The sequence below is a fragment of the Ipomoea nil genome, unplaced genomic scaffold (genome assembly GCF_001879475.1).
Source record: "Ipomoea nil cultivar Tokyo-kokei standard unplaced genomic scaffold, Asagao_1.1 scaffold0444, whole genome shotgun sequence".
In the NCBI taxonomy this organism is placed as follows: Eukaryota; Viridiplantae; Streptophyta; class Magnoliopsida; order Solanales; family Convolvulaceae; genus Ipomoea; species Ipomoea nil.
In genome coordinates, this window is record NW_017616872.1 from 203,872 (window position 1) to 230,053 (window position 26,182).

The following is a 26,182-nucleotide window of genomic DNA, read 5'->3' on the forward strand; positions in this document are numbered from 1 at the left end:
AACAGTCTTGCGCCGGTTACGGCGTGGATGCGTTGACTGTGCATTATACGGCAATGTGTGAGATATACCCTAACTAAGCATATCTCAGTCATTAAATTAATTAACCAAGTGTCCAAGTTGACCAGAATTAATCAATCCGTTCAAGAACGAAAAATGAATATAGAATGTGGGAAGTATTTGAGCAAGATGAGTCAAAGATGAATATTATATTTAATTGAAAGAATATTAAAATAATCATGTGATAGTGTTAATTCCCATGTAAGCGGTAAATAAATCGCACAAGTCCAATCAAAGCAAGTAAATCTTTTATTGATCGGGTGAAGGACTTAAATACAATCTACAATGGCTATTCCGAGGGCCGACTGACTGCGGTCGGGATGCTCTGACAATAGCCTATCGATCTCCAAAAGTCTCCCACACTGTTGCCGCCGTGGGTATTTATAGCCGTTAGGCCGGAGACACAAGTCCGGCCGTCCGACATGTCACCCACGTAGCAACCACATGTCCTCCTCTCGGGAGCCCTGCCTGTCAGCGCATAATGCTGCCACGTGTCTCTTCTCGGCTCTCTCGCCTAAGGGCTACCGATCGGGAACCGAAGACGTCGGTCGGGTGATGCCCGATCGGGGACTGACCGGGTTCTTCTAAGAAAATCCTACCTGTAACCTGCACAAATAAGAATAAAACACGGAGGCATGTCGATCGGGATATTCCCTACCAAGAGCCCCCCAGCCCGAGCCTTTTTGACCGCCCAGGAAAAAACGGGACGGGATGAAGAAGTCCAACCGTCCGCCGCCAAACCGACCGGCCAGCTGTCATTCCTCCGTGCCACGTGTCGACCTCTGCCCGCCTCTGCGACCTCAACGGTCACCTCGGAGTCTAGAGTGGTCGCGTCAAGCAAGTGGGCTGTTTCCCGCCCAAATGCTCTCCTATAAATAGGCCTTCACGGAGTTTATTTGAACTTTTATCAACCACCTTGAGTCGATCGGTGCATCCAGAGCGTCCCGAGCGAATACTTCAGCAAGTCGATCAAGCAACCAACCTTCAGCCTTCTCCCAGCAACTGTTTTCACTCGGTAAGTCCTCTATCCTTAACTTTATTTTCCTGCTTTACATTTCATCATAATAGCCAACTACGGGCATTAACTGACCACGGCCCGAGAATACCCGAGCCCTAACACAATCCCAACCGGACTTTAGGAAGACACGATGTCGGATACGGATAGCTAGAATGTCTCCGGCGCGGACTACGACGACGCGTTTGAACAAATTAAATAAGCGAAGAGGTGGACATAATGGCGTCCTCCCCGGAGGTCGTTCAGCGACCACAGAAGACCCCCGAGCGACGAAGGTCGTCTAGCTCGGAAGGAACGCCAAGCTCAAGCGGATCGGGCAGCTCGAGCAGAAGGAGCGACGAGACGACAACAAGCGGGCAAGGCTCCCCGACGGGTGGCGTTCGGGAAACACCGACCTGGATTATTGGGGATTACCCCCAAGCCGCACCTCGGGCGGATGGTCGGGAGGGTACACCAGAGCCGGTCGAAGAAGACCCGGCTTCACCGGCCGCACCGGCTGCCGGTGGATATGCAATCTTGAACAGCGAGAATGTTGAGCGGCAAATGAGCAAGCTGACAAAGGGGGAAACGGCCAAGATTGCCGCAAGGATCAACGGTAGGGTGGAGTTCGACACCAGCCGCCAGCTCGGGAACATTATCCATCGTCATCGGGGAAAGTGGATCGGGATGCATTTCGACTCCCTGATGGCCCCGATCGCTTTCCCCTTCCAGGCCCTCCTGACGGCGTTCTTAGGCTACTATCAGGTAGTCCCGGCCCAGATTTGCCCGAACGCGCATAGGATCCTGGACTGTTTTCCTCAAATCTGCGCCCGACACCAAGTGGCGTGCACGATGGAATTATTTAATTACATCTACCAAGTGAAGGTTCTCCCGGCCACATATGGGGGTGGGTTTATAATGATCCAGTCCCGGGCGGATTTATGCTCGATCGACAGTCTGCCCGGGAACAACTGGTGGTGGAAAAATAAGATTTTCTCGGTCAAGTATGACCCATGGATCCTCTAGGTCGAGAGGGTGTGGAGCACCCATTACAGAAAGCAAGTGACGCCAGTCGAGACTAAAGCTCTCCGAGATGCCGTCGCCAAGATCTCGAGCGAGATCCACGAATACAAAATCTTCTGCACAGCAGAGCGCTACGAGGAAGCTCGACTGCCACCGCTGCGGTACAACTTGACAGAGAAATATTTGCCCGTGTAGGCGGGCGTGACGATCGCGCGAGCGGCTGCTCGGGTCGAGCCGGCAGACGAAGGTTCTAACACTAACCAATCGTCCCCAACCCTAACTCCCCGATCGCTACTTACTCCCGATCTAACCATCATGCTATTTGTTTGCAGAGGGTGACCGGGAAGGATGTTGACGAGGGCGCTACACAGAAGCGCCAAAAGAAGGAGAGCGCCCCGAGCCCCCCGGTCGGGGCTATTACGGGCGACGTGTCTTTTCTCACCCAGATCGGCAATCTCAGGCCGATCCAAGAGGGCGTGTCAAAGCTGACCCCGACCCAGATAGCCGAGAAGATCAGCCACGATTTGGTCGAGGTAAGGACCATTCATCTTCGTCTTTTAATCCAACTGCCATCACTCGGGCTAACTCGATCGGTTTTGCAGCTGTCCCAAGTGACGCAGGCTCTCCATCGCCAGGCGTTATTGGCCAGCGAGGCCAATGCGTTGAAGAAGGTCGCCGACCGGCGGCTGAAGGAAAATGCCGATCTCCAAGCAGAGCTGAAAAAAGCTAAGGATGATCGGGCCCTCGCAGAGAAGGTCGCCCAGAAGGCGCTCAGGGAGGTTGCCGAGCTGAAGGCCCGACTGGACAATCCCGCCGAGTTGGCATGATTCCTTTATCAGGACACGGAGTCGAGCACTCGGTTCTTCCGGGAGACTCGGAAGACCGTGGTCGGTGAGGAGCTGTTATGGTCGTTCAGCCGCTGGGCGTTCAATGCGGGAGATGACTCAGAAGAACATGGAGCAAGCGCTAGAGGGCGATGATCTCCAACTGGTCTTGACGACCCTCCCTACAGAGATCCCCGACCCCGGCCTGGCTCCCTTTGGCCCTGAGGACGAAGTTGCCGAGCCGAGCAGTATTGCGAAGAAGTAGTTAGGTCGTGTAGATTTCGACCGATGTAATCTGCTTCTTCATTTTTGTTTTAAGTAGACCTGATCGGGAGCCCGGTCCCACTTTTGTACCGGGCACCTTTTAAATTAATGTAATTATTTTGTTGACCTTATCTTGCTCGTTTTTACTTTTCACGCGCTTTACTTTTTGCTTGTATACAGGTCGTTAATTACCTGACCCTTTGGCCTAATGGCCTGGTCGTGCGTGTCTCGACAGAATGGCCTTTTGGCCCTTCGAAATGTTGAACTTTTTTGGCCTGCTCGTTCGGGATTTTTCCGACCGTTTGGCCTCGTCGAAAATTCGAAAAAGATTTTGGCCTTTTTGCTCGGGGTATTCCCAATCGCTTGGCATTCTCGGGGTATTCTCGATCGCTTGGCATTGCACTTCCTTCATCTTAGCCCCCACATTGTTGTGCGCACGAGGCACGAGTGAGTGCGACAATGGAAAGAAGTTGGACGGATCGGGGAGTTTTTGATGTAGCTCTGTTTTCCCCGATCGATAGCGTGACCCGAACGTCTGCCGAAGATGAGCGCAATAGACAGTCGTTAGAATCCGACCAGCTAAGTAGTAGGTGGCTATTAGAGCCAAATAGGTAGACGGCTATTAGAGCCATTTAAGTAGATGGCTATTAGAGCCAATTTGTTGCACACCCCTATCGATCGAAACCGAGGGAGAGGTGTTGTGTTGGGCGAAAAGCCCATCTTCATTGCTGATGCCAAGTCTCGATCGGGTAGATTTGAGCGCGACTAGTTGGTGTAGTAGATTTAGAACAACCTACTGCATGCTTAAACATTTAAATAACCAATCGGGGCGCCGTATGCAAACGGTCGAGCAATCACCGATCGTATATACATTGACTCTTCCCGTTCGCAGACGGTTAAAAATATTTACAACAAATAATTTATAAGGAAACGATGAACGGTGCCCACTCGCAGGTCGAGCCCCCACTTCGTCAATAATTACAAAAAGCAGGTTAATGCCTAAACAAGATGAGGTGCTCGGAATTCCAGGTGCCATCGATCTGCCTACCGGTCGTCGTCTCCAGTCGGTAGGTTCCCGGCCGTATTATAGCGATGATGACATAGGCACTTCCCAGTTCTGAGCTAACTTTCTTTCTTCCAAAGGTTGGCTGGCTTCCCGTCGGCGTAGGACGTAGTCCCCGACCTGAAAGTACCGAGGGTTGACCCGAACATCCTTTGAACTCTTCACTCGCTTCTGGTACTCGGCCATACGCCAAGCGGCTAGCTCTCTCTTTTCCTCGACCCCGTCAAGATCCACGACCATTGAGTGTTCGTTTTCCTCTGCATTGTAAGTTCGTTCTCTGGCGGTCGGGATCCACGCCTCGATCGGGAGTCGGGCTTCGGCCCCATAGACTAGGGCGAACAGTATCTCCAAAGTCACTTCCCTCGGGGTCGTCCGATAAGTCCAAAGAACATAGGGTAACTCATCGGCCCAACTACGACCAGCCGAGTGCAGCTTCTTCTTCAGACCTTCCAGGATTGTCCGATTGGCATTCTCGACCTGTCCATTTCCCTGAGGCTAAGCCACCGACGACCGGATGTGGATTGTCCCGATCATGGCCAGAAAATTTTGGAAATATTAGCTCACAAATTAGTGGCCGTTGTCACTAATGAGATGAACGGGCACACCAAACCGGGAAATGACATTGCGCCAAAGGAACCTAGCGTATTGTTGGGAGATGATCGTGGCTAACGGCTCAGCTTCTATCCACTTGGAGAAATAGTCGATGGCGACGATGACGAACTTTCTCCGACCAGCTAGTTGCGGGAATGGCCCCAAAATATCTACCCCCCACCTTGCAAAAGGAATTGCAGTCGTGACCGGTTGGTAGAATGTAACCGGTCGTCCGGGCATCCGAGCGAACAACTGACACGTCTCACAATCCCGTGCAAGCTTCTCACAATCTAACTGGAGAGATGGCCAATAATACCCGTTCAGCATGATTCGACGAGCTAACGATCGGCCTCCTTGGTGCGATGAGCAGATGCCCAATGCAATTCCTTCATGACTAAATCGGCCTCAAATGCGGTCAAGCAACGCATGAGCGGGCCTCCATACGAGAGCCTATAAAGACGACCGTCTTGGACTTGAAACCTGGGAGCTCTGAGCTTGGCTTTCCGAGCACGCTGGGGGTCGTCTGGGAGCCGACCGTGCTCGAGGAATTCCATCAAATCGGTGATCCAGTTGTCTTCCGCCGGTTGGATAGGTGCGACCGGCAATCGGTGGATGCTGTGCCTCGGGATCACTAAAATCCGAGCGATCTTCGACATGTGTTCCGGGGCGTCTTGAGCCAACTTTGACAAGATGTCCGCATCAGCATTATCCAATCGGGGTACATGTCGAACGGTGTATCCCCAGAACAACGCGAGCTTCTCCATTGCAAGGTCCCGGTAAGCTTGTAATCGCTCACTATTCACTTCATAGTCACCCAGGACCTGTCCGACCACGAGCGAATAATCTGTTTGAGCCCGGATGTAATCAGCCCCCAAATCCCGAGCACACTGTAAGCCGTTGACAAAGGCTTCGTACTCGGCTTCATTGTTGGTCGGATGGAACTGATACATTAAAGCAAAGTAGACTTTGAAACCCTCCGGGCTTGTAACCACTACTCCTCCTCCTACCCCCTTTTTACTGCTGGACCCATCTGTTGCCAGCGACCACCAATCCGCCTCGGGATCCTCGACCTCCGGGGTCAGGTGTCCCAAGCGGTACATTCGACCAAGAAATCTGCAAGGGCTTGACCTTTGATCGCGGGTCTCGGCTGGTATTCGATCGCATACTGGGTCAGCATTAACGCCCACTTGACTATGCGACCGGATGATGAAGCAGTGCGGAGGACCGACCCGATCGGCTGATCGGTCAGCACACGAATGGCTCTACCCTGGAAATAAGGAGCTAATTTCTTCGCGGCAATGTATAAGGCATGGACAACCTTCTCTAGCCGGGAGTACCGGAGCTCGGGACCATGTAGCGCGTGGCTTACATAATACACCGATCGCTGGACCCCTTCCGGATCGGTTCAGCACAAAACTGCGCTTACTGCTCGATCGGATACGGCGAGGTACACGTCTAGCTCTTCCCCGAGCTCTGACTTCGACAGCACGATCGGTGACATAAGATACTCCTTTAGCTCGTCGAAAGCCGCTCGGCATTCATCGTCTCAGACAAATCCGTTCACCTTGCGCAATACCTTGAAGAATGGTAGAGCGCGCTCGGCTAACTTAGAGAGGAAACAGCTTAAAGCGGCCAACCGACTGGTCAATTGCTAGACCTCCCGAACGGTGGTAGGTGGTTGCATATCCAGAATTGCTTTGACCTTGGCCGGGTTGGGCTCGATTTCCCTCTTGGTCATCATATAGCCGAGGAACTTCCCCGTTTGAACCGCAAATGTACACTTGGTTGGGTTCAATCTCAGTTGATACCTTCACATAATCTGAAAGCATTCCCGGAGGTCCCGAGTGTGGTCGGATCGGTCCCGACTCTTGACCAGCATATCATCAATGTACGCCTCCATCGTTCGGCCTAGTAGATCAGCGAAGAGCATGTTGACCATTCTCTGATAGGTCGCTCCCGCATTGCGAAGGCCGAACGGCATCACTCGGTAGCAATACAGCCCGTCCGGAGTTACGAATGTTGTTTTGCTCTCGTCTTCATGGTGCATCATTATTTGAGGATACCCCTTGAAAGCATCCATGAAGCTCATTAACTCGGTCCCGGCCATCTCGTCAACCATTTGATGGATGCTCGGGAGCGGATATGGGTCGAGCGGACAGGCATTGTTCAGGTCGGTAAAGTCTATGCACATCCACCAAGCTGGGGGCTTAGGAACAAGAACAATATTTGCCACCCACTCGGGATAAATCACCGGTCGGATGTGCTCAATCGCCGCCATTTTCTTGACCTCTTCTCTGACGAACTTACGGCGATCGGAAGATAAATGCCGCGTCTTCTGAACGACCAGCTTGGCCGCAAGATCTACGGCGAGCTTGTGACAAATGAATGTACGGTCGATCCCGGGCATGTCCTCGGGCCCCCATGCAAAGATATTAGAAAATTCATGAAGAATTGCTAACACTTCTGATCGTAGCTCGGGGGTAAGGGCCCGACCAATTTTAATCTTCCTGTCCGGTCGGTCCTCGGACAGGGAAACTTCCTCAATTTCCTCGGAAGGCTCGGGTTGCTCCTTCCGGTCACTGATAGCTTCTTTAACGAACGTGTTCACCTGGGACGACGTGCCAGTATCACATTTGTTAACGGCCCGAGTGTAACACTTCCGCGCGGATTGAACATCACCGCGAACTACACCGACCCCATTGGGGGTGGGAAATTTCATGCATAGGTGGAGCATGAAAATTATCCCACCGATCTTCATTATTGCTGGTTGGCCCAAAATGATGTTGTGGACACAATGCAAGTTCACCACAACAAACTCTAACTCGGTCTTGACAGACTTGGGCGGGGTGCCTATCTCGACCGGGAGTGTAATTTTTCCTTCGGGGCGAATGAGGGCCCTGGTGAATCCAGACAATGGTACACCGACCGGAATCAGCTCACTTTTGTCCAGATGAAGTTTTTCAAACACGTCCAAATAAAGGACGTTAACACTGCTCCCCGTGTCCACCATAACTCTTTGGACATCGGTCCCGTTCACGTCGATCGTGACCACGAGGGCTTCCAACCCGTGGTCACCACTGTTGGGCTGATCCTCTAAGGTGAAGGTTATGAGCTCCATCTTTTACCTTTTCCCGGTATCACGGGAGTCTACGATCGCGACCAGGCAGTTTTCTCTCGGTCGGGAAGCATCATCCAATCCACCGAATATCACGTGGATGGTCGGCTTGCCTGCCGGTCGACTGCTGGATGGAGAGTCGGGGTCCCGGCGGTCATCTCTGTGGTCATGACCCGACTGATCGGAACGTTCAGTACGATCAGAGCGGTGATGAGAGCATTTATGATCTCTCCGATCAGTAACCTTCTTTGTTTCTTCTCTCTTCCCCACACACTTGTCCAGCTTTCCAATACTCAGCAAATCCTCCAAGAACTGGCGTAAGTGCGTGCACTCTTCTGTGTCATGCCCGGCACACCGATGGTAAGCGTAATGCTTAGACTTGTCCGGTCCATCTTATCCGGGATGAGGGAGTCAGATGAGATTGCAGGACTGTGCGTACTGCATGGCTTCTGCCGCGGATCGGTTCAAAGCTGTAAACTCGCCAGGTCGGGTACAAGGTCAGGGATGATCATCACCCGATTGATTTTCCGCCCGACCGGTTGGCTTACGGGATGAAGTCCCGACCTCCTGCGATCTTTTGACGGCATTCGCTTCACCGGCGTTAGCGTCATCCGTCACCCTTCGGAGGGCCTCTTCATATGTGCTCGGGGGGGTGGAGGATAAAATCCTGATAGAGATAGCCGGCCCGGAGGGAAATATGGAGCATATGAGTAGCGGTTGCATCATCCATCGGTTCAACCTCCCCGACCGCGGCTTTCCACTTGACCAGAAAATTGGTCAAGCTCTCCCCTTCCAATTGCTTGGTCTTCTCAAAATACATGTAGGGCTTTCTCACAACTTTGGAAATAACAAACTTCCGCATAAACTTCATCGCCAGGGTTGCAAAATCAGAGATGGATCCCGGCAGCAACGTACGAAACCATTCCGCCGCCTGTCCGGCAAGCGTGGAGTAGAAAGCCCTACACATCACGGCGTCTGACACGCCCATCATCATCATATTGCCGTAGTAGGTGTTGACATGGACCTCAGGGTCCGTACGCCCATCATAACCTTTGTTGCCTGGGACTTACAGGTCGAGCGGGTATGGCTGGGCCATTATCTCCGCCGTGAAGGGTGTCCTCAATAACGAGGCTGATTGATCGACCGGGAGCCCCACTGCGTGCTCGTTTCGAAACCGAGCGAATTCTGCCTGGAGGTCGTGGAGCAGTCCTCGGGTCTCATTAAGCTCGGTCGTCTGGGCCTGGGTCGTTTCCCGGGCGCGTCGTCGACGATGCGATCTTGACCCACTATGCCCAGATGAAGCCTCCTGGCTGGCCTCTTGCATCGGTACATCTACTGAGCGTCGGCTCGGGTCCTGTGGTCCCAATCGTTGCCGCATTGCTGGACGGAGCCGCTCGAACGCTACTGCCCGGTTGATTTCTTCAGGGTCCTCGGCTTAGGCCTGCGCCTCCGGCTGTACCTGCTGAGCTTACCGTGGTACCTCCATGGCCGTGGCACCCTGTGACCTCAACCTCGAACGAGTCGAGCGCCTAGCCCGGGAAGTAAGCTGAAGCTCCGACTCGGTCGAGACAGTCGGGTAAATCGGAGGAGCGGGGGCTGGAGCCGTGTACGCAGGCGTGTATGGGGCGTAGCCGGTCGGTGGTGTTTAATACATGGGCTGGCCGGGCCAATATCCATACTGTGGAGGTGGGACCGGGTAAGGATACTGCCCGGGGTACTGGAACTGTTGACCGGGCGGTGAAAATCCCGGTTGAATATAGTTGACCGGTTGCTGGGCAACCGGGTGTTGTGATGCCGGATGAGGCGGTGAGAGGTTGAGGTTGAGATCAACAGTCTGACTTTGGTATTGAGTAGGCTGGTGATCGGATGAGCTCGCCGCATCCGCTTGATCATCGCCGAAAAGGTTGTATGCAAATGGATACATTGTGTAAGAAAAGACGGGTGCTCGTCAAACGTTAGCTTTCGTGCACGGGTTCCCACGGACGGTGCCAAAATGATAGTGTTAATTCCCACGTAAGCGGTAAATAAATAGCACAAGTCCAATCAAAGCAAGTAAATCTTTTATTGATCGGGTGAAAGACCTAAATACAATCTACAATGGCTATTTCGAGGGCCGACTGATTGCGGTCGGGATGCTCTGACAATAGCCTATCGATCGTCCAAAAGTCTCCCACATTGTTGCCGCCGTGGGTATTTTTAGCCGTTAGGCCGGAGACACAAGTCCGGCCGTCCGGCATGTCACCCACGTAGCAACCACGTGTCCTCCTCACGGGAGCCCTGCCTGTCAGCGCATAATGCTGCCACGTGTCTCTTATCGGCTCTCTCACCTACAGGCTACCGATCGGGAACCGAAGACGTCGGTCGGGTGATGCCCGATTGGGGACCGACCGGGTTCTCTAAGAAAATTCGACCTGTAACCTGCACAAATAAGAATAAAACACGGAGGCATGTCGATCGGGATATTCCCTACCATCATGTTTTACTAATACATGATATGTCTAAACAAGACAAATACAATGGACGCTATTTATACAAGGTACGCCCGAGTAATCATCCATGCGACCTGGACACCATTCGCTAAGGGCAGGCAGTTATAAGTTTCCAACTGACTATGCCGTGCCAACCTGCCCTAGTTGAAGCATCATGACGACCCGACCCCAGCCTTGTGCCAAACCACTTTGGGCTCACTATGAGGCCTACCCCAAGGGCTAGAGCTCGGGCAATTGTTATGTCGTGGAACCGTGTCCACCTTGTTCCGAGATATGGCTTAATATCATTAATGTGAATATGAAGTACAATAGCTCACACATGATTAGTATTTTTGGCTCTTCGCACTCAATCAACTAGATTGAGTTAGGAGCTGATAGAAAGAGCTAGCCAGGCTATTTTCTTCTTTCTCCTCCTTTTTCAATAAGTGGCAAGCTTTAATTCGTTTATTGGGCAAGGGCAAAGTGAATATCTCAAAGCAATTTTAAGAGTTAATTTCATTTTTTATTCTAAATTTACATTTGGCAATCTACTTTTAGTCATTTTTCATTAGAACATTCTCATTTAGTTTTAATATTTATTATTGTGGCATGATCTAATAAGAGTCGTTATGCTGTGCATCTGCAAAAACGACGTTGTTTTGACGTCAACTTAAAAAAAAAAAAATCAGAATTGCATAACTACACATCCATAATTTCATAACTATACATCCAGAATTGCATAACTATACATTCAGAATTACATAACTACACATCCATAACTTCATTATTATACATCCACAATTGCATAACTACACATCCATAACTTCATAACTATAAATCCAGAATTGCATAACTTCATAACTATACATTCAAAATTACATAACTACACATCCATAATTTCATAACTATAAATCCAAAATTGCATAATTATATATTCAAAAATTATGCACAACATAATGTTGTTGACGGGAATCGAAATTGAATTTTTTTTTTTTTAAGTTGAACGCACGTTTTTAGTGAAAACGACGTCGTTTTTACATCCGTGTGCACCATTCCGTGTGCACCATGCATGGTGCACATGGATGCACAACATAATTTGCCATCTAATAATCTAATAATATTAGAACCAAAAGTAAATGTTCTAATAAAAAAGATTTATGAATTGTCACCTATAAATCTAAGAATGGAATTAATTTCAATTTTAAGTCTAACATTGATTTTTAGCTCAACCTTTAATTCTTGCAACTTATGCTCCACTCAGTACCATAAGTTAGTACAAAATGCCCGACACTTTAATGTAAGCAGTTTCAACAAATAGACCAAACAGATATGCATTGGTGAAAACAAAAATAAAGCTTAATGTATCAAGGAACTATCGTCATCTATAACAATTTAACGGGCAATAAGAATGCAGTGAGTAGCCAAAAATTTTGATCTATATTCATTGATGATGAAACAACATCTACAAAGTCACCCCCACATTCCCTTTGCAAACCGCCCATGGGACCCCAACTCCCCAAGTGTCGTGTCTCCCACCTACTTCTGTGATACAACTAACCTCAAGTAATAAGTCAGAGACTCACAGTAACATCTGCTATACAAACTATTCACATAGTTCAAATCCTTTTCACATTCCCACTATTTGGCACGGCCACCAAAGCAATTGAGTATTCTATGCTAAGTTAGCTGGCTATGCTTTCTCCCTCCTTGAGGAGAGCGACTCTATAATTTCTCGATATGTATGGAATTAGAGTAATTCCCATGTAACATCCAAGAGAATGCAACATGGAGCGCAAATATATCTTCGGGGCAATGGTTAACCAAAATTTTGAACTGCATTTTGTTTTAAGCCAAAAAGACAGATAGTGATGGGTGTTAGACCTTTACCGCATTTGCCTCGGCCAATGAGCTGTGAAGGTCCTCTCGAGATTGTGATCTCCTGCTTTGAAGTCGTTGTTGGCTTCTATGTGGGGGTCGGAAGGAACCCATTGTATTTCTATCAAATTGCATTTGCTCCAAATTGCCAGATGAATAACTATGTGTTACACCGCTAGATGACAGGTACAGGGAAGATTCGCTGAGCTGCACACCATGGCCCCCAAAACCATATCCAGTGTCAAATGCTCTTCGTTGGGTAGCCGCGGTTGTTGGACTGAGTGGCACTTTCTCGCTTCCATCCCCTGGACACAAAATGGGTAAATTTGAAAAGCAAAATGAGGATGAATGCTAAGAAATATGCATTAGCATCGAGGTCCTGAATGAATAGAATCACAAGATTGAAATATTAGATACTACAGAATACAGATTCTTGGTCAAGAACTAGCATATCCAGCTGAATTGATAATTTGATGCCACACTAAGGAATAATAGCAAAACTGGCTCTTTTGTGAAACCCACCAAGCATTCAAGTATCAAAATGTGCATTGCACAGTGTTTTCCCCTAACATTCTTTGAATGGTAAAAGTAAAGCATAACACTTCCATAATTTTCAAGAAAAGAAGCGCAATCAGAGGTCATTTAGAAGAAATTACCTGTACTGATTGGACTCCAATGCTGGAACTTGAAAGGATTTTGCATAATAGAGGTGGTTGAGGAATTATTATGCCTGAAAAGGGGAAGATACGTCTTCCGGAAGAACTTAGGGATCCAGTTACCAATGCATAATAATGCACAAAGAAGAAGAAACAAAGAAGCAAGTAAAGCAATCAATGGAAGAACTGCTTTAATCTTCATCTGGAATATCTGGTAATCCTGAAATTCAATCTGAGTTGAAACTGCCTTTCCAGCTTCCAAGAGAGCAACTCCAAGTGTCCAAGTGGTTCTTCCAGAATCAATAATTACATTACTATCACTAATATGCAACCCCTCTCTCAATAGATATGCAATATATGGTGCCCTGAAGCAGTATTGTTCTATAAAAGGTTGGGGCGCAACACTTCTCTTTGCAACATCCCAAGACTTCTTGCAAAATTCTTGACCCTTCTGTAACACAACATCTAGGTTGGCATCAGAAGCCAAGTTAAAAAATCGATACACAACATAGAAACCAGACATAGCATAGAATTGTCCAGTAGGATGGGGATGACTTCCTTCAAGACTACATGGCTGCACTTCACAATCAACTCTTGGTTTTTGGTTCAACCATCCAGATGAATTGACAACAATTTTTGCAAGTGAACTGCATTCATCCCATTCTGGAGTTCCAACGAGCTGAATGGGAATGCCGTGCTTTCCTCCTTTACTAAATTCTCCTCTTACACTGGGAGGATTCTCACTTATTGGAGATTGTGGAACACAATTAAAACATACATATTGCTCCTTGTAACCAAACTGCAAACAGGGATGCTTGATCTCAACATTTCCACTAGCCAAATCAGCATCATTAACCTTAGAAAGCTTTTTGAAAAGGTAAGCTACAGACTTGTCAAAGGCATCATTTAGGCCATATCCTGGCAAGGAATAGCCAGTGAGCTGATGGTTGACAGGGCTAATGCTCAGCTTTAACCCAGTTGCATCATTGAAACTTTCTTTACTCTCAAAAGTAACTTGCAGTGATGAGCCACCCAAGTCAAGTGCACCAAATGTTTCCTTTTTAGGTCTAGTCCCCAATACACCAGCGTCATAATTTAAAGCTATCCATCCAAAATAAGCTTCATCTTCTCCGCTAATGATTTTCACCCACTCTCTCTTGCACAAGAAAGGTGATCCTCTTAAAAGAGACCAAGCATTGTCAAGCAGCCATTTGGAGTCCGAACTTGGTAGCCTGCGAACCCCAGCTGTAGCATAAAGAAAAAGGGAGGTAGCCTTATGGGCATGCCTAGGGATTTGATTCTCTGCCCAGTGAATTAGCGGCCCGATTGCCCCTCTCAAGCCAGACACGTTGTGCACCAACTTGTCAAGACCAGGTTCTGTTTCCATTCGGTTATAAGCCCTTCCACTTTGAGATTTTGATTTTCTCTGAAAACCTTCTGGCATTGATCTCAATAAAACCGGTAGACTGCTATCTGTATTGTGGTTAATGGATGCTTGATATACATAAACACGAGTCCCAGTGCTACCACAATCAAGCACAACATAAAACCTGGTTGCACCTTCAGATAACTTAAAGTAATAAGACAATGAAATACACAAAACAGAAGCAATCACCAGCAAAAAGAGAACCAGTAGAACTATCAACCATTTCTTCCATCCAGAAGGCTGTTTTGGAGATCCCCTCTCCTTGGAAAAAATTGATCCATCAATCTCTCTAAGGAAAAAGGTACCCTGATGTGAATTAGCCAAAATTCTCTCCATTTCAGGATTGAGATCACCATGTTCTACATCATGCTTGCGATATACAGAAAAATCTTGAAGTGATGTGGAGAGTCGCAACATATTCTTCTGTCCTACACTGGGAATGTTATAACCATGAATTGAACCTGGCAATGGCGGCAAACCTGATGATACATAAGGAGTGGTTGTGGTCTTTGGGGTTGAGAAACGAGGCACAAAAGCAGAAACAGTTTCTGCAATTTTGTTGAGCACCATATTTGCAGAATTAAATATATGCAAATTGATGCTTCATAAGAGGTTTCCTCCCTATGTTTCACATATATGTGCAAAGCTCATTGAAACAAGTATATTAGAAGCTTGAAAAAGGCTTATCAAACAGGCTTGATTCCTTTAATTACTTCAATCACCAAATCAATTTGCAATGATGAAAGGTTCCTGTAGAAATCATCATAATGGCTATTAAAAGACATCATCATAATGGCTATTAAAAGACAGAAAAAGAGGAAGAACACAAGTCATACCAACTAAATGGACTATCAAAGTCAAAACTCAAAAGATAGGAAATAATAAGGTCTAATTCCTTATAGGTGTTCCTATTAACAGTTTTACTCTTAATAGATGCTAAAGCTGCAAGTATGACCATGCTTTTTGGCATTGAATAACTTTGGTTTCAAACATGACAAACAATCATGTTAATCCCAGAACTCAAAAGAAACCAGACAACAGGAACTTGTACTGTATGTGAGTAGGTGTATATCTGCACTGTACATTAGACGTATTCCCATAAAAAAAGCCAAAGGCACAGATTAGTAATAAGCATTTCCAAGCACAAATTAAGGAGGGTAAATTGGTAATGCAATTTTGGAACTACATTATCCAACATACTGAATAGCTTCTAAAAATGATGGAAATGAAGAATATTCATCATTGCATTAACTGCTGTTATCAGAACACGGAGGACTAGACCTTAGATCCGAATTTAGCAACATATCTATTAGATCTTCAACAGAAAGTAATTTCAATCGGAATCATTACTCAGTTACATTACCTAATAATTTAACAAGTTACCGACGGAAATTTAAGAGCAAAATTTCAGCATTCTATTACGATAACCTTCTGTATTTCGGAAGAACATACAAGAGCTTTCAGAGTTCCATCCATTGAAAAATCAGACTAAAACGAAGAAACTAAATGCTATGTAATCCAAGTATAGATTAATCGACACTTAGAAAATTCAAAATTAATCAAATAGTACACTGATCAGGAAAATACTTGCAGATCGTAGAAATCTTCGCCGGCGGAAGACGTGTCGTGTTTAGCGACGGAAAATATCACACGATCGTCGTGAGGAATTCCCAAATGGCGAAGATCCAAAGAAGAATTTTGAACTCTTAACACAAACAAACAGCGCACAACTGGTTTTCCGTGATTGGAAGACTCCCACCCTCTCTCTCTCTCTACTAAATATTACGGAGTAAAAACTAATTATTAATTAATAATTTAATTCGACATAATTTGATTAACAAATACTTTTTCTTTTTCTTTTTTTTGAATAAGAGTCAAATTAGCCACTGAACGTAACGCGATAGTGCAATCAGACTACTCAGCCTAAAAAAAAAAAAGTGTAATTAGTCCATTCAACTGCCCAAATGCCTCCAATTTCATCTAGTAGCCTGTGGTCAGCCCTTTTTCCCGGTTGCTCGCTGATGTGGCCTATTAGGTGGCATTTTTTATTAGCTTCATTTATTTCCCTTCCCGCGTGTAAAAATCAGTTCCACAACCTACGAAATTTCTAATTTGCTTCAGTCCTAATGATCAGCGACCCAGTTTCCGTCAGAAAAAAAAAACACTTAAACTGCTTCGATCAAACAGAAACTTCATCGGAGCCCACACAAACCAAGTTTTGAGCACCAAAAAGCAAGGATAGAAAAATTTAAAATAAACAACCATCATGAACATGAACAGAAACTTTAAGAAAACCTAGAATAAACCAAGAGCAGTCAGCATTCCAGATATCACGTTCAAACCTCCAACAGAACAAACACCACCGGAAAAGTATGAAATCACCGTCCTCCTTGCCTCCCAACAACATGAATTAGAGAGCAACAAAATAGCCGGAAAAAAAAAGTGGACCATCGGAGAGAATGGATGACCCGCGGTCACCATTCACCAACCCCAACAACGTCCAAACTCCACGACGCCATTTTGATTCATCACAGTCCAAAGAGGGAGTCATTAGGCAATGTGAAACTCACGCCGGCGGGTTCTAGTACACCGGAAGAGACTGATGAAGGGATGCAGCACACGTGACAAGGAGAAGAAAACATAGCTTGCATAACATAGCTTAAATTAGATTGCTGACATGAAGGGCATTAGTGTAATCTACATATTAGTGGTTGTTATACCGGTCCATGTATTCACCTATTCACCTTCTGGATATAAACCAGTGTGTAAAAGCCATGAGCAGTAGAACTGGAATAATACCATCTTCTTCTTCTTCAATTTGCTTTCTCTTCTCTCATTCACTCATGTAGTCCTTCTCCAACTTGGTATCAGAGCGGCGAGGCAGCCACGCCGTCGCTGTTATCGGCGCCGGAGAACCGATTCAAAGAACGGCTCATTCGACGACGTCGATTGATCAATCTCTTGTTTGCGCATCGCTAATCAATCCGCAGAGGATTATTGCTACGCAGAGTAGCAACAAAGCCAACGCTCGATCACCAGTCCGATCAGCATCAGCAACGATTCCGCAGAGGAATCTGAGTTCAGAGCAGCAGACGTCCGTAGCCGATCTGCAGCGGAAGGCGATCCAAGGATGTCCGTTGATTCCGATCACACAATCTTCAGTTCAGGTGACCTCCACAGCCACTCCGCAGTGGAAGGAAGGAGTTCGTAATCCACACCGAATCTCAGATCTACAAAATAAGATTCTCAATCTGAAGAAGATGGAGCAGTCCTCCGGTTCAGCCACAGCGGTTGTGTCTCTCGATCGGAAATTCGTTCAGAGAGATATTTGTAAGGCCGACCGTGATAAAACGGGGAAGAGCATCGCCGGAGTTGGAGCGGAGGAAGCGGCCTTGCTGGAGACAGAGCTCAATGACGCCATTTCTCTGTCTCGCCGTCGCCTTCGAGCCAATGTCGCCGTCGGTGAGGAGACGGCGCCGGGAGTGGAACCGCAGGAGATGTGGGAGGTAACAGCTTAGAATTTATTGAAAGTTTTAAACGATTTTAAGTTCGTTTTGAATGAGCATTCAATTCGATTTCGGGAAGCCCCTAAGTGCATTCTGGATACCACTGACAAGTCCAAGCCTAGAGGAAGTTGGCTTCATGGTTCAGTTCTGAATATATCTATCAAGGATGGATATGCAGTTGTTTCTTCTGATAGATCAGGTGTGTATCCTATAATCACTGAGTCAAGAGCAGGAAGTGATGGACTTGGTGTCATTGTGGCTCCTGGAACTGTTGTATATGTAACAACTGGAGGACCAATACCTGATGGTGCTAATACTGTTGTGCAAATAGAGAACATTGAATTGTTGTTAGATGCTTCAAATGAATCAAAGTAAGTACGGATATTGAAGGGAACTAGCCTAGGAGTTGATATTCGTCCAGTGGAGTCTGATGATGCTGAGAAGGGAGATGCATTGTATGCCATGGAGTTTGCACTTGACTAACGAGAAGCTTGCCCATGAATGTTCTGGTCTGCTATTCTGTTTCACTACTTATACAGGTGCTTCAGAGATTCATTCCTCGAAGTTTCAAGTTATAGTAGAAAAGATGGTTTCTGTAACACCCCCGTTTTCCATGCCATTTTAAACTTAGATATGCAAGATGATCTAACCACAATATAAGCAAACATAGCGGAAGTCTAACTACATAGAACTGAAAAACGAAGAGTGTTATGCCACGTCCACACTAAGATGAACGCACAGGCGAAAACAACATCAACATCATCAGTCTAACAAGGGACAAGGTCAAACCAACAACAATCTAATGTTCATCATAAAAGGCACACAGGCCCATAACAAAGCTAACAAAGTCTGAGGGAACTACACTATCCATCACTAGATCGCGCTCGCCACTACTCGGGACCTGAAAAGCATATAAATAAATGGGACGACGCCCGGTCAACGAATGATGCTGGTAACTCACCAATACATGTTAAGTATTATACATAGATAGTATATACAAAATCATTTTCGAAACGGAATACTGTATATATAAGTTCAAAGCCAAAGATAGAAGTCAACCACAAGACTCTATATCACTCACAACAAGAATAAGGGAACACATCCCAAGACATCAAGACGTAACAACGACAACACAAGTAAGGCTCAAGGCGTATTCTACCATCACTCAGTAGAATATCACCCGACATACTCAACACAAGAGAATAAGAGACACCCATTGGCAACACATGCCCTCGTGACATCACTCGTCACGAATAGAGAAACACAACAACGGCAACATATGCCTTCGTGACATCACACATCACGAATCAATAATCCTTCCTTATGCCCGGTTCCAACCTTATGGCTACCCCCAACCTTATATCTAGTTCCAACCATTACCTCCAGGACCCCTGTACTTCTGAGTCCAACCTTTTTCCTCCTGAGACCGTCGTCCCCCACCAACGACCACCAACGATTCTACCAATTCATAGTACACAAGGGTACCGATCACACACTTTGGCAACACATGCCTTCCAAGAAAACGTGAACCCATCACACATGTCACAAACTCCATAATCACGTCATGGCCACCACGAGGACCACTGCCGTACCTTGGTGACTAATGTCCCATTCCAATAATCGTGCAATCCAGGTACAGCCACACACACAACACCATCATAGGAATCAATCAACGGATCACAACGAAGATATGAAACCATACTCAACAAGGAAATGATCACAATCCAACAACAACGATGATCAACACAAGTCACCATCCACAATAGGAAAGAACAAACCACACACGCTAGTATTTAAACACCGAACTAGCATGCTTATCAAACGGGTAAACTAAACATAGTTCCGAAGAACACCCAAGACTCACCATGGTTCAACGAATCACAAGGTTGAACACTTGGCACGATTCAAGACACCAAAACCTACACGGAATCCTACCATATAGTTTTAGACATACAAAACACCAAGAAAACACTCAAAAGCCCAACAAAAGAACATCGGGAAGTCAAAACATTAATTACCGAGTCAAAAGAATCACGAGGAACAAATCCCCAAACAACCACAATATACGTACCCGCGGGTGGGGGCACGGGTGAACCCCCACCCGTGGTTCCGCCCGCGGGAACCTTGTTCCACACAACCTGTACCCCGTGGGTGGGGCGGCGGGTGGACCCCTACCCGCCGTTCCGCCCGCGGGTACAACACCCTGTACCAAAATATCCCTTCGGGGATTTTCAACACCAAGCTCAAATTCAAGTCCAAAACATCCAAAATCTCACCAAATACAACAAAATGACTTGAATCAAAGGAATAGCCAAGCAATGGCATACAATAACCCTAATAACAAACTCTAGATATGCATTTTCACAAGACAATGCATCAACACTCACATTTCATAGCAAAATCTCATGTAGAATCCAATAAATCATCATATAGGTAATGGAAATAGATTTTGTAAAGCATGGGTTACCTCTTGAAGACTAAACCTTCACTTATAGCACTTCTCAAAGCTCCTAACAAGGTTCACCTTCAACACCCACTTCAAGAACACACCAAAAGACCATAAAGATCTCATCTTTAGAAAAAGATACCTTAGAAAGCACTAAAAACACAAAAGGAACATAGAGCTTACCCTCCTAGATGCTCAAAGGTAGGAAATGTGGAATCTTGGAGACAAACTTTGAAGATCTTGGAAAGCTCAAACTTAGCTTGGAGGGAAAGCTAGCTAAATTCTAGAGAGAAGGAAGAGTTTTATGTTTTGAGTGTGTTAGGAGAAGAATGAGAAATAACCTTAGGTTAGCTTGGATACAAACATGAGGTGTAAAGTCATCTTTACCCTTACTAAGATGAAAAAGTGTAAGGGAACAAGGGAACTATTCACAAAGCTTTAGGTACAACACCTTGACTTGGGTTGACTAGTCAATTACTAGTCCCCGACTATTGAATTTTCAGGAATTTAAAAAATAAATCACCAATTAGATTAGGATTAATTACTTAGTTAATCCCTAAATAGAATTTAGATTTGCGGGGTGTCACAGTTTCCTTTAAGTCACTTGATGTGAAGAAGATTGGGCATGGATGTACTGGTTTTGGTGTAGTTCTCATTGTGGTTGGACTACTCTTCTTTGAGAAACATTTTCTCATCAAGGGGAATATCCTTATTTTCATTGTGAACAGGCTTTCTTCTGGTCCAGAGGTTCAGAGGCATTGTGGTTTGGCAGTTGAATATTTAGACTCTATGCTTTCAGATAGAGTACTTGAAGTGCTATCTGACCCTAAATTGCAAGATTGTAATATGATAGCTTCAAAGCTAATCAGATTTGAAGATGTTTGTGCCTCATCTGTTACTATCATCTCTAAGGTGGGTATTCGAGATCTCCATACTCCAGCTTACGGGGGGTGATGAAGGGATGCAACATACGTGACAAGGAGAAGAAAACATAGCTTGAATTAGATTGCTGACATGAAAGGCATAAGTGTAATCTACATATTAGTGGTTGTTATACCGGTCCATGTATTCACCTATTCACCTTCTGGATATAAACCAGTGTGTAAAAGCCATGAGCAGTAAAACTGGAATAATACCATCTTCTTCTTCTTCTTCAATCTGCTTTCAACTCCAGAATACGAACAAAATGACCCAACATAAATATAAACAACCCACTAATTCACCGGAGTGCTAGGAGAACACAGGAGCCACCAGAGAAGCCCACCAACACCACCGTGAACCACGAGTGACATGGACAAACATCTTGAGTCAGTCACCATCAAGTCCTTCGGTCGCCAATAAACATGGAGAGACCAAGAACAAACAGGGTGAAGACATCCATTCGCCGGAGCAAAAAAACAACAGCAAATGGGTGGAACCCAGTCGCAAACAACAGTCTTCTTGTTTGGTGGTGGTGCCGCCATGCCGTCACCGTCGCAAAGTGAAGAAGACGAGAGCAGTATTCTTTGTTTGAAAATTCAACGCCAAAGAACTCACCACCAAAACCACCAAGTAGTGGACCCACAGTCATGGCCACCAGTCGATTTAGGTAGAGAAGTCGCCGTCGAGAGCCTGCCTCATGTCTGAGAAGCGAACATAACGCTGGAGAGATGCACTGAGATGTTTTCCGTCGGAGAAGAACGAAGAAGAAAATATGTTATCAAACGAACTCTGTTTGGCACCAAATTTGAGCCGTGGACATTCCAAACTTGGTAGAAGACTTCCAAAAGTTTTGAGCCACTTCTGGAAATGGCGCAATTTCTTTTAGAAAACAAATCTTTCGGTTTCGGGGACTTCTGGGTTGGTATTGCTCCTTCAAAATCATTGTATGAAAGATTCAAAATCTATAAAAAATTTGAATCTTTTAAGAAAGCTGGGATTTGACCGACAGCAAATGGTTATACTCCTCAGGTTTTCCAAAGCTGATGCAATTGGGCCATCAAGATTGTTATTCGATCATTAGATTCAGGGTTTCCAAGTAAATGCAACTACCAAGCTTCGGTGGAATAGGGTCAAACAATGAATTATAAGACATATCCAAAATGCCTAGATTATATTTATCAAACATCCAATCTCTTTTGAATTGAACCTATGAATTGATTGTAAGAGAGATCCAAAAACAATGACAAGGATGAGAGTCCATGAACTTCCTTAGGTATGTACCCATTAAGGTTGTTGTAAGCATCTAAGAACTCCAGATTTTGACATTCTCCAAAGCTTGCAAGAATTGCATTAAGGAGGTAGTTTCCTCCTAAACTAATATAATTAAGCTCTAATAAAATGGTTAGATTTCTTAAAGAAGATGGAATTTTTCCAACAAAATTGTTTCCAAATAAAACCAAACTCTTAGATCAGTTAAAAATACAATCTCAGGTTGAATTTCTCCACTGATTTTATTGTAAGACAATGAAAATGACTGCAAGCTGATGAGATTAGAAACCCCTCTTGGAATAATTCCAGATACATGATTGGTGGTGGGTGTCGAATCCAACAAATAATAAATTACTTACTCTTATTAATTGCAATAGTTATGAGTAAGGTCGTATCCACAGAGATTGGTTAAACTTTTTTTTTTTTTTAACAAAAGACTCAAACAAGAGTGAGATGAGAATTGCAACTTAAATATCAACAATAAATAGCGAATAACATCAAATATCAAATAATAAATAGCAACTAGTATCCAACTCAAGGCATAATCTCAATTTAATTCTAACAAGACAGATAATTGATTTCAAGACAAAATTACTCTACTCTTACCAAATTAGTTATGGTTATTAACAAGCTCTAACAACCTATCTTTCCTGACTTTGTCGGTAATCAAAACAAGTTCTTTGATTACTTCCCTAGCTAATAAACAATCCTAAACAAACTCTTAGGATTTAATTTACTAGCAGCATTAAAAGAATTAGAAAGACAACCAATTCTAGCCAACAATTATATCGCAAGCTCGGTTCATTTAAGCTAGACTATATATCTTCATAACACAAACTGAAAATCTATATATAATCAAATTGTGCAATTTGCTACTAGCTTTAGAACACTTAAACAATTACGGATTCAAGGTTCTAAATAACAATTTAATACTTTGACAATTGAACAAAGGACCATTTTTGCAACAATCAACAAAGTACTAATTCAAACATAAGAACAGAAGATGTACAGATAATAAAAAGTAAAGATAAATTGAACTAAATAAATCTCATTGGTCTTGAAGAATCAAATATCAATAAGCCCTGAATTGGAAAATTAAAACTCAGCAGTACATTGCAGGGAGTGTTCACGGAGTAAATAAAATTATTCTATAAAAACTGACTATATCTACTGAAAAGTTCAGCCCTATTTATACTAGTTCAGGCTCCCTAATCAGCTCAAAATAATCCTAATTTCCTTAACATCCACAAAATAATGCAATTTCTTCAACCATATAAAACCTAGAAAATAAATAATATTTATTTTCCTAAATTCTACGCACTAGAGAAAATCTATCACAAATATTCCAACCTCTGCTTCAATTGATTTTGTCCGTTCATAGGGTTCGTGGACGGAAGTGACAGACGGAGTCTTCTTCGTAATTGCCGTAGTCGTCGATCGAGCTTTTCCCCTCAGTTGCCGATGTTGTCGCTGCAGTTCACAGGAATCGTTTGAAGAGGAAGTCGCTGTTGCGAACTCTGCTATCTTCGTATAGAGCTAAAGAAACCAAAAGAAAAGAAAATAAGCTAAATGAGGCTTGTGCTACTGATAAAACAATTAAAACATTTAGTTGAGCTAACTAATTAAACAAACAAAAAGAACAAAAAGAGTTAGCTCACTTTAATTCCATCTAACTCAAGTCTTATTAATTATTTAAATAATTAACATATTAGTTCAAAATATAAAATAATGTTCAAAATAAATGTAATATTAAATAAATAAAATTAATTTATTATAAAGACTAATCTAAATTAAATATAAAAATAGTGCTTATCAAAATTCCCCACACTAATCATTTATTTGTTCTCAAGCAAAAACATTATTCAAGAAAAACATAAATATATAAAAACTCATAATACTTCATGAACATTGGTCTCAAACACATTATAAATAATTAGCTAGCAGTTTATTTGAAAATGGAGCAAACTAAATAACCAAGTCCTTACGGGAATATCACTCATCACTCAAAAGTGTTTGAAGGGTGCATGTATAAATTTCACTCAAATCAATTCCTATAGAAATGTTCTACCATAGGCTGGCATATCTTCTCATTCTCCACTACAAGATAACATGCATGATCAAATCATAAGGACTTTCTCCATGGTTGTAATGGGGCCTAGGGCAAAGGGTAGGTATTATTTGGGAAAGTAGTTTAAAAAGCCTTCAAAACTAGAGGAGCAAAGATTGAATGAACTAAGGAGCAAAGATTGAATGAACTAACTCAAAATAAAGACCAAATGAACCAAATTTCTCTTGTTATTCTTACAGTTCAACTCTAACCAAATAAACTATCACATCCCATAAGATCATAAACTATTTATACTTTATTCAACATGAAAATAATAAATACTAATAATAACTAAAATAATAATAATTCTTTTTTCTTTTTATTCTTCATACATTTTTTCTTTTCTGTTTTGTCATTTTTTTTTCCTTTTTTCCTTTCAAAATCTTTCTTTCTGTTGTTTTCTTTTCATATTTTGCATTTTTTTTTATTTGATTCTTTGTTTTTCTTTGAAGAAAGACAATTCCATAACACATTCCACAATGTTTAGTTTAGAAACATCCTCATATCGAAATAATTACATCAACTCATTTTCCATTATCCACAATCTTTTCTTTATGAAAATACCAACCAACAAGGTCATAGAATTGAAGTCTAATGTAAAATTCATTATTCCACTCATAAACGCTTTGTCAACATTTTTCCCCACACTCAAATCTTTACACATTTAGCCAATCATAACTCCTCTAATCTTTTAGGCAAGGTTAAAGGAAATTAATTTCAGATATGAAGCTTATAATGTGGTTCCATAACAACAAAAATGCAGTTAAAAAGGCTCAAAGTGACTGACAAAAGATAAATCAATTATGGTATGAACATGCTATTTAGCTAGTGAGGTAAAAAATCAAAGATGGTCTTAATCATATTAAAAACCATGCATGCATCAAATTAGCTTTAAAAAGAATCAAGGCAAGTTCTAGAGATACAAATCTATGAAAGATATCACACAAGAACAAAATAATTGGACTGAAGTATCAGTCAAAGGCTCAAAAATCTCACAGGTGTATGCTTGCTTAGTTTAGCCACCACCATATCAAACAAAACACTAACTAAATACTCATAATATGCAAGACCAATTATTCAATTATGTTATGAATTCTAGTAAAAATACTATATTTTTTGAAAAATTCATTAGTAATTTTTTTTTGAAGGGAAAATCAAATAATGAATAATAGTTAAATCCCCTCCCCACACTTATTCTTAAAATTGTCCCCAATGTTAAATAGAATGTAAAGATAAGAGAAAAATTAATAAAAATGCAAAACAAATAAATGAAAAAATAGAATAAACTCTCCTTGGGTTGCCTCCCAAGCAGCACATTTCTTTAACATCTTTGGCTAGACTCCATCCCCTTCCTAAGGCATCCTCACCGTTAGGATTTCTATTCAGCGCAACATTCAATTCATCATTACCAATCAAATGACAACTATCTTCCTGCAATAAAATATCCACAACAAAAACAGATGATATCTCATTCAAATGTTTAATGGTAGTATTAAATATATCAAATTTAATAATTTCACCATCAAAATCCATTGTTAATGTACCATCATGCACATCGATTTTTGATTCAGTTGTTT

At 43.8% G+C, this 26,182-nt stretch overlaps 1 protein-coding gene across 2 annotated transcripts; it reads right to left on the reverse strand.

The window, feature by feature from the left end:
• Positions 1-11,712: 11,712 nt before the first annotated feature.
• Positions 11,713-16,124, reverse strand: LOC109172900 (probable apyrase 7). Of its 2 annotated transcripts, XM_019322143.1 has the most exons (4): positions 15,944-16,124; positions 12,931-15,106; positions 12,268-12,579; positions 11,713-12,235 (listed from the first exon to the last, which is right to left on the reverse strand). In XM_019322143.1, exons 2-3 carry the CDS (start codon positions 14,924-14,926, stop codon positions 12,275-12,277), a joined length of 2,301 nt encoding a protein of 766 aa, XP_019177688.1. In that variant the 5' UTR covers positions 14,927-15,106; positions 15,944-16,124; the 3' UTR covers positions 11,713-12,235; positions 12,268-12,274. The 2 variants fall into 2 exon arrangements, with proteins under 2 accessions (XP_019177688.1, XP_019177687.1); XM_019322142.1 differs by having other exon boundaries at positions 11,713-12,579.
• Between the last annotated feature and the right edge of the window lie 10,058 nt (positions 16,125-26,182).

Excerpts from the sequence above, each read along its gene's own strand:
- LOC109172900 (XM_019322143.1), bottom strand. The coding sequence starts at position 14,926 with ATGGTGCTCAACAAAATTGCAGAAACTGTTTCTGCTTTTGTGCCTCGT. Across the intron at positions 12,580-12,930 it reads TTGGAGTCCAATCAGTACAG|GGGATGGAAGCGAGAAAGTG; the intron begins GTAATTTCTTCT and ends TTTTGTGTCCAG.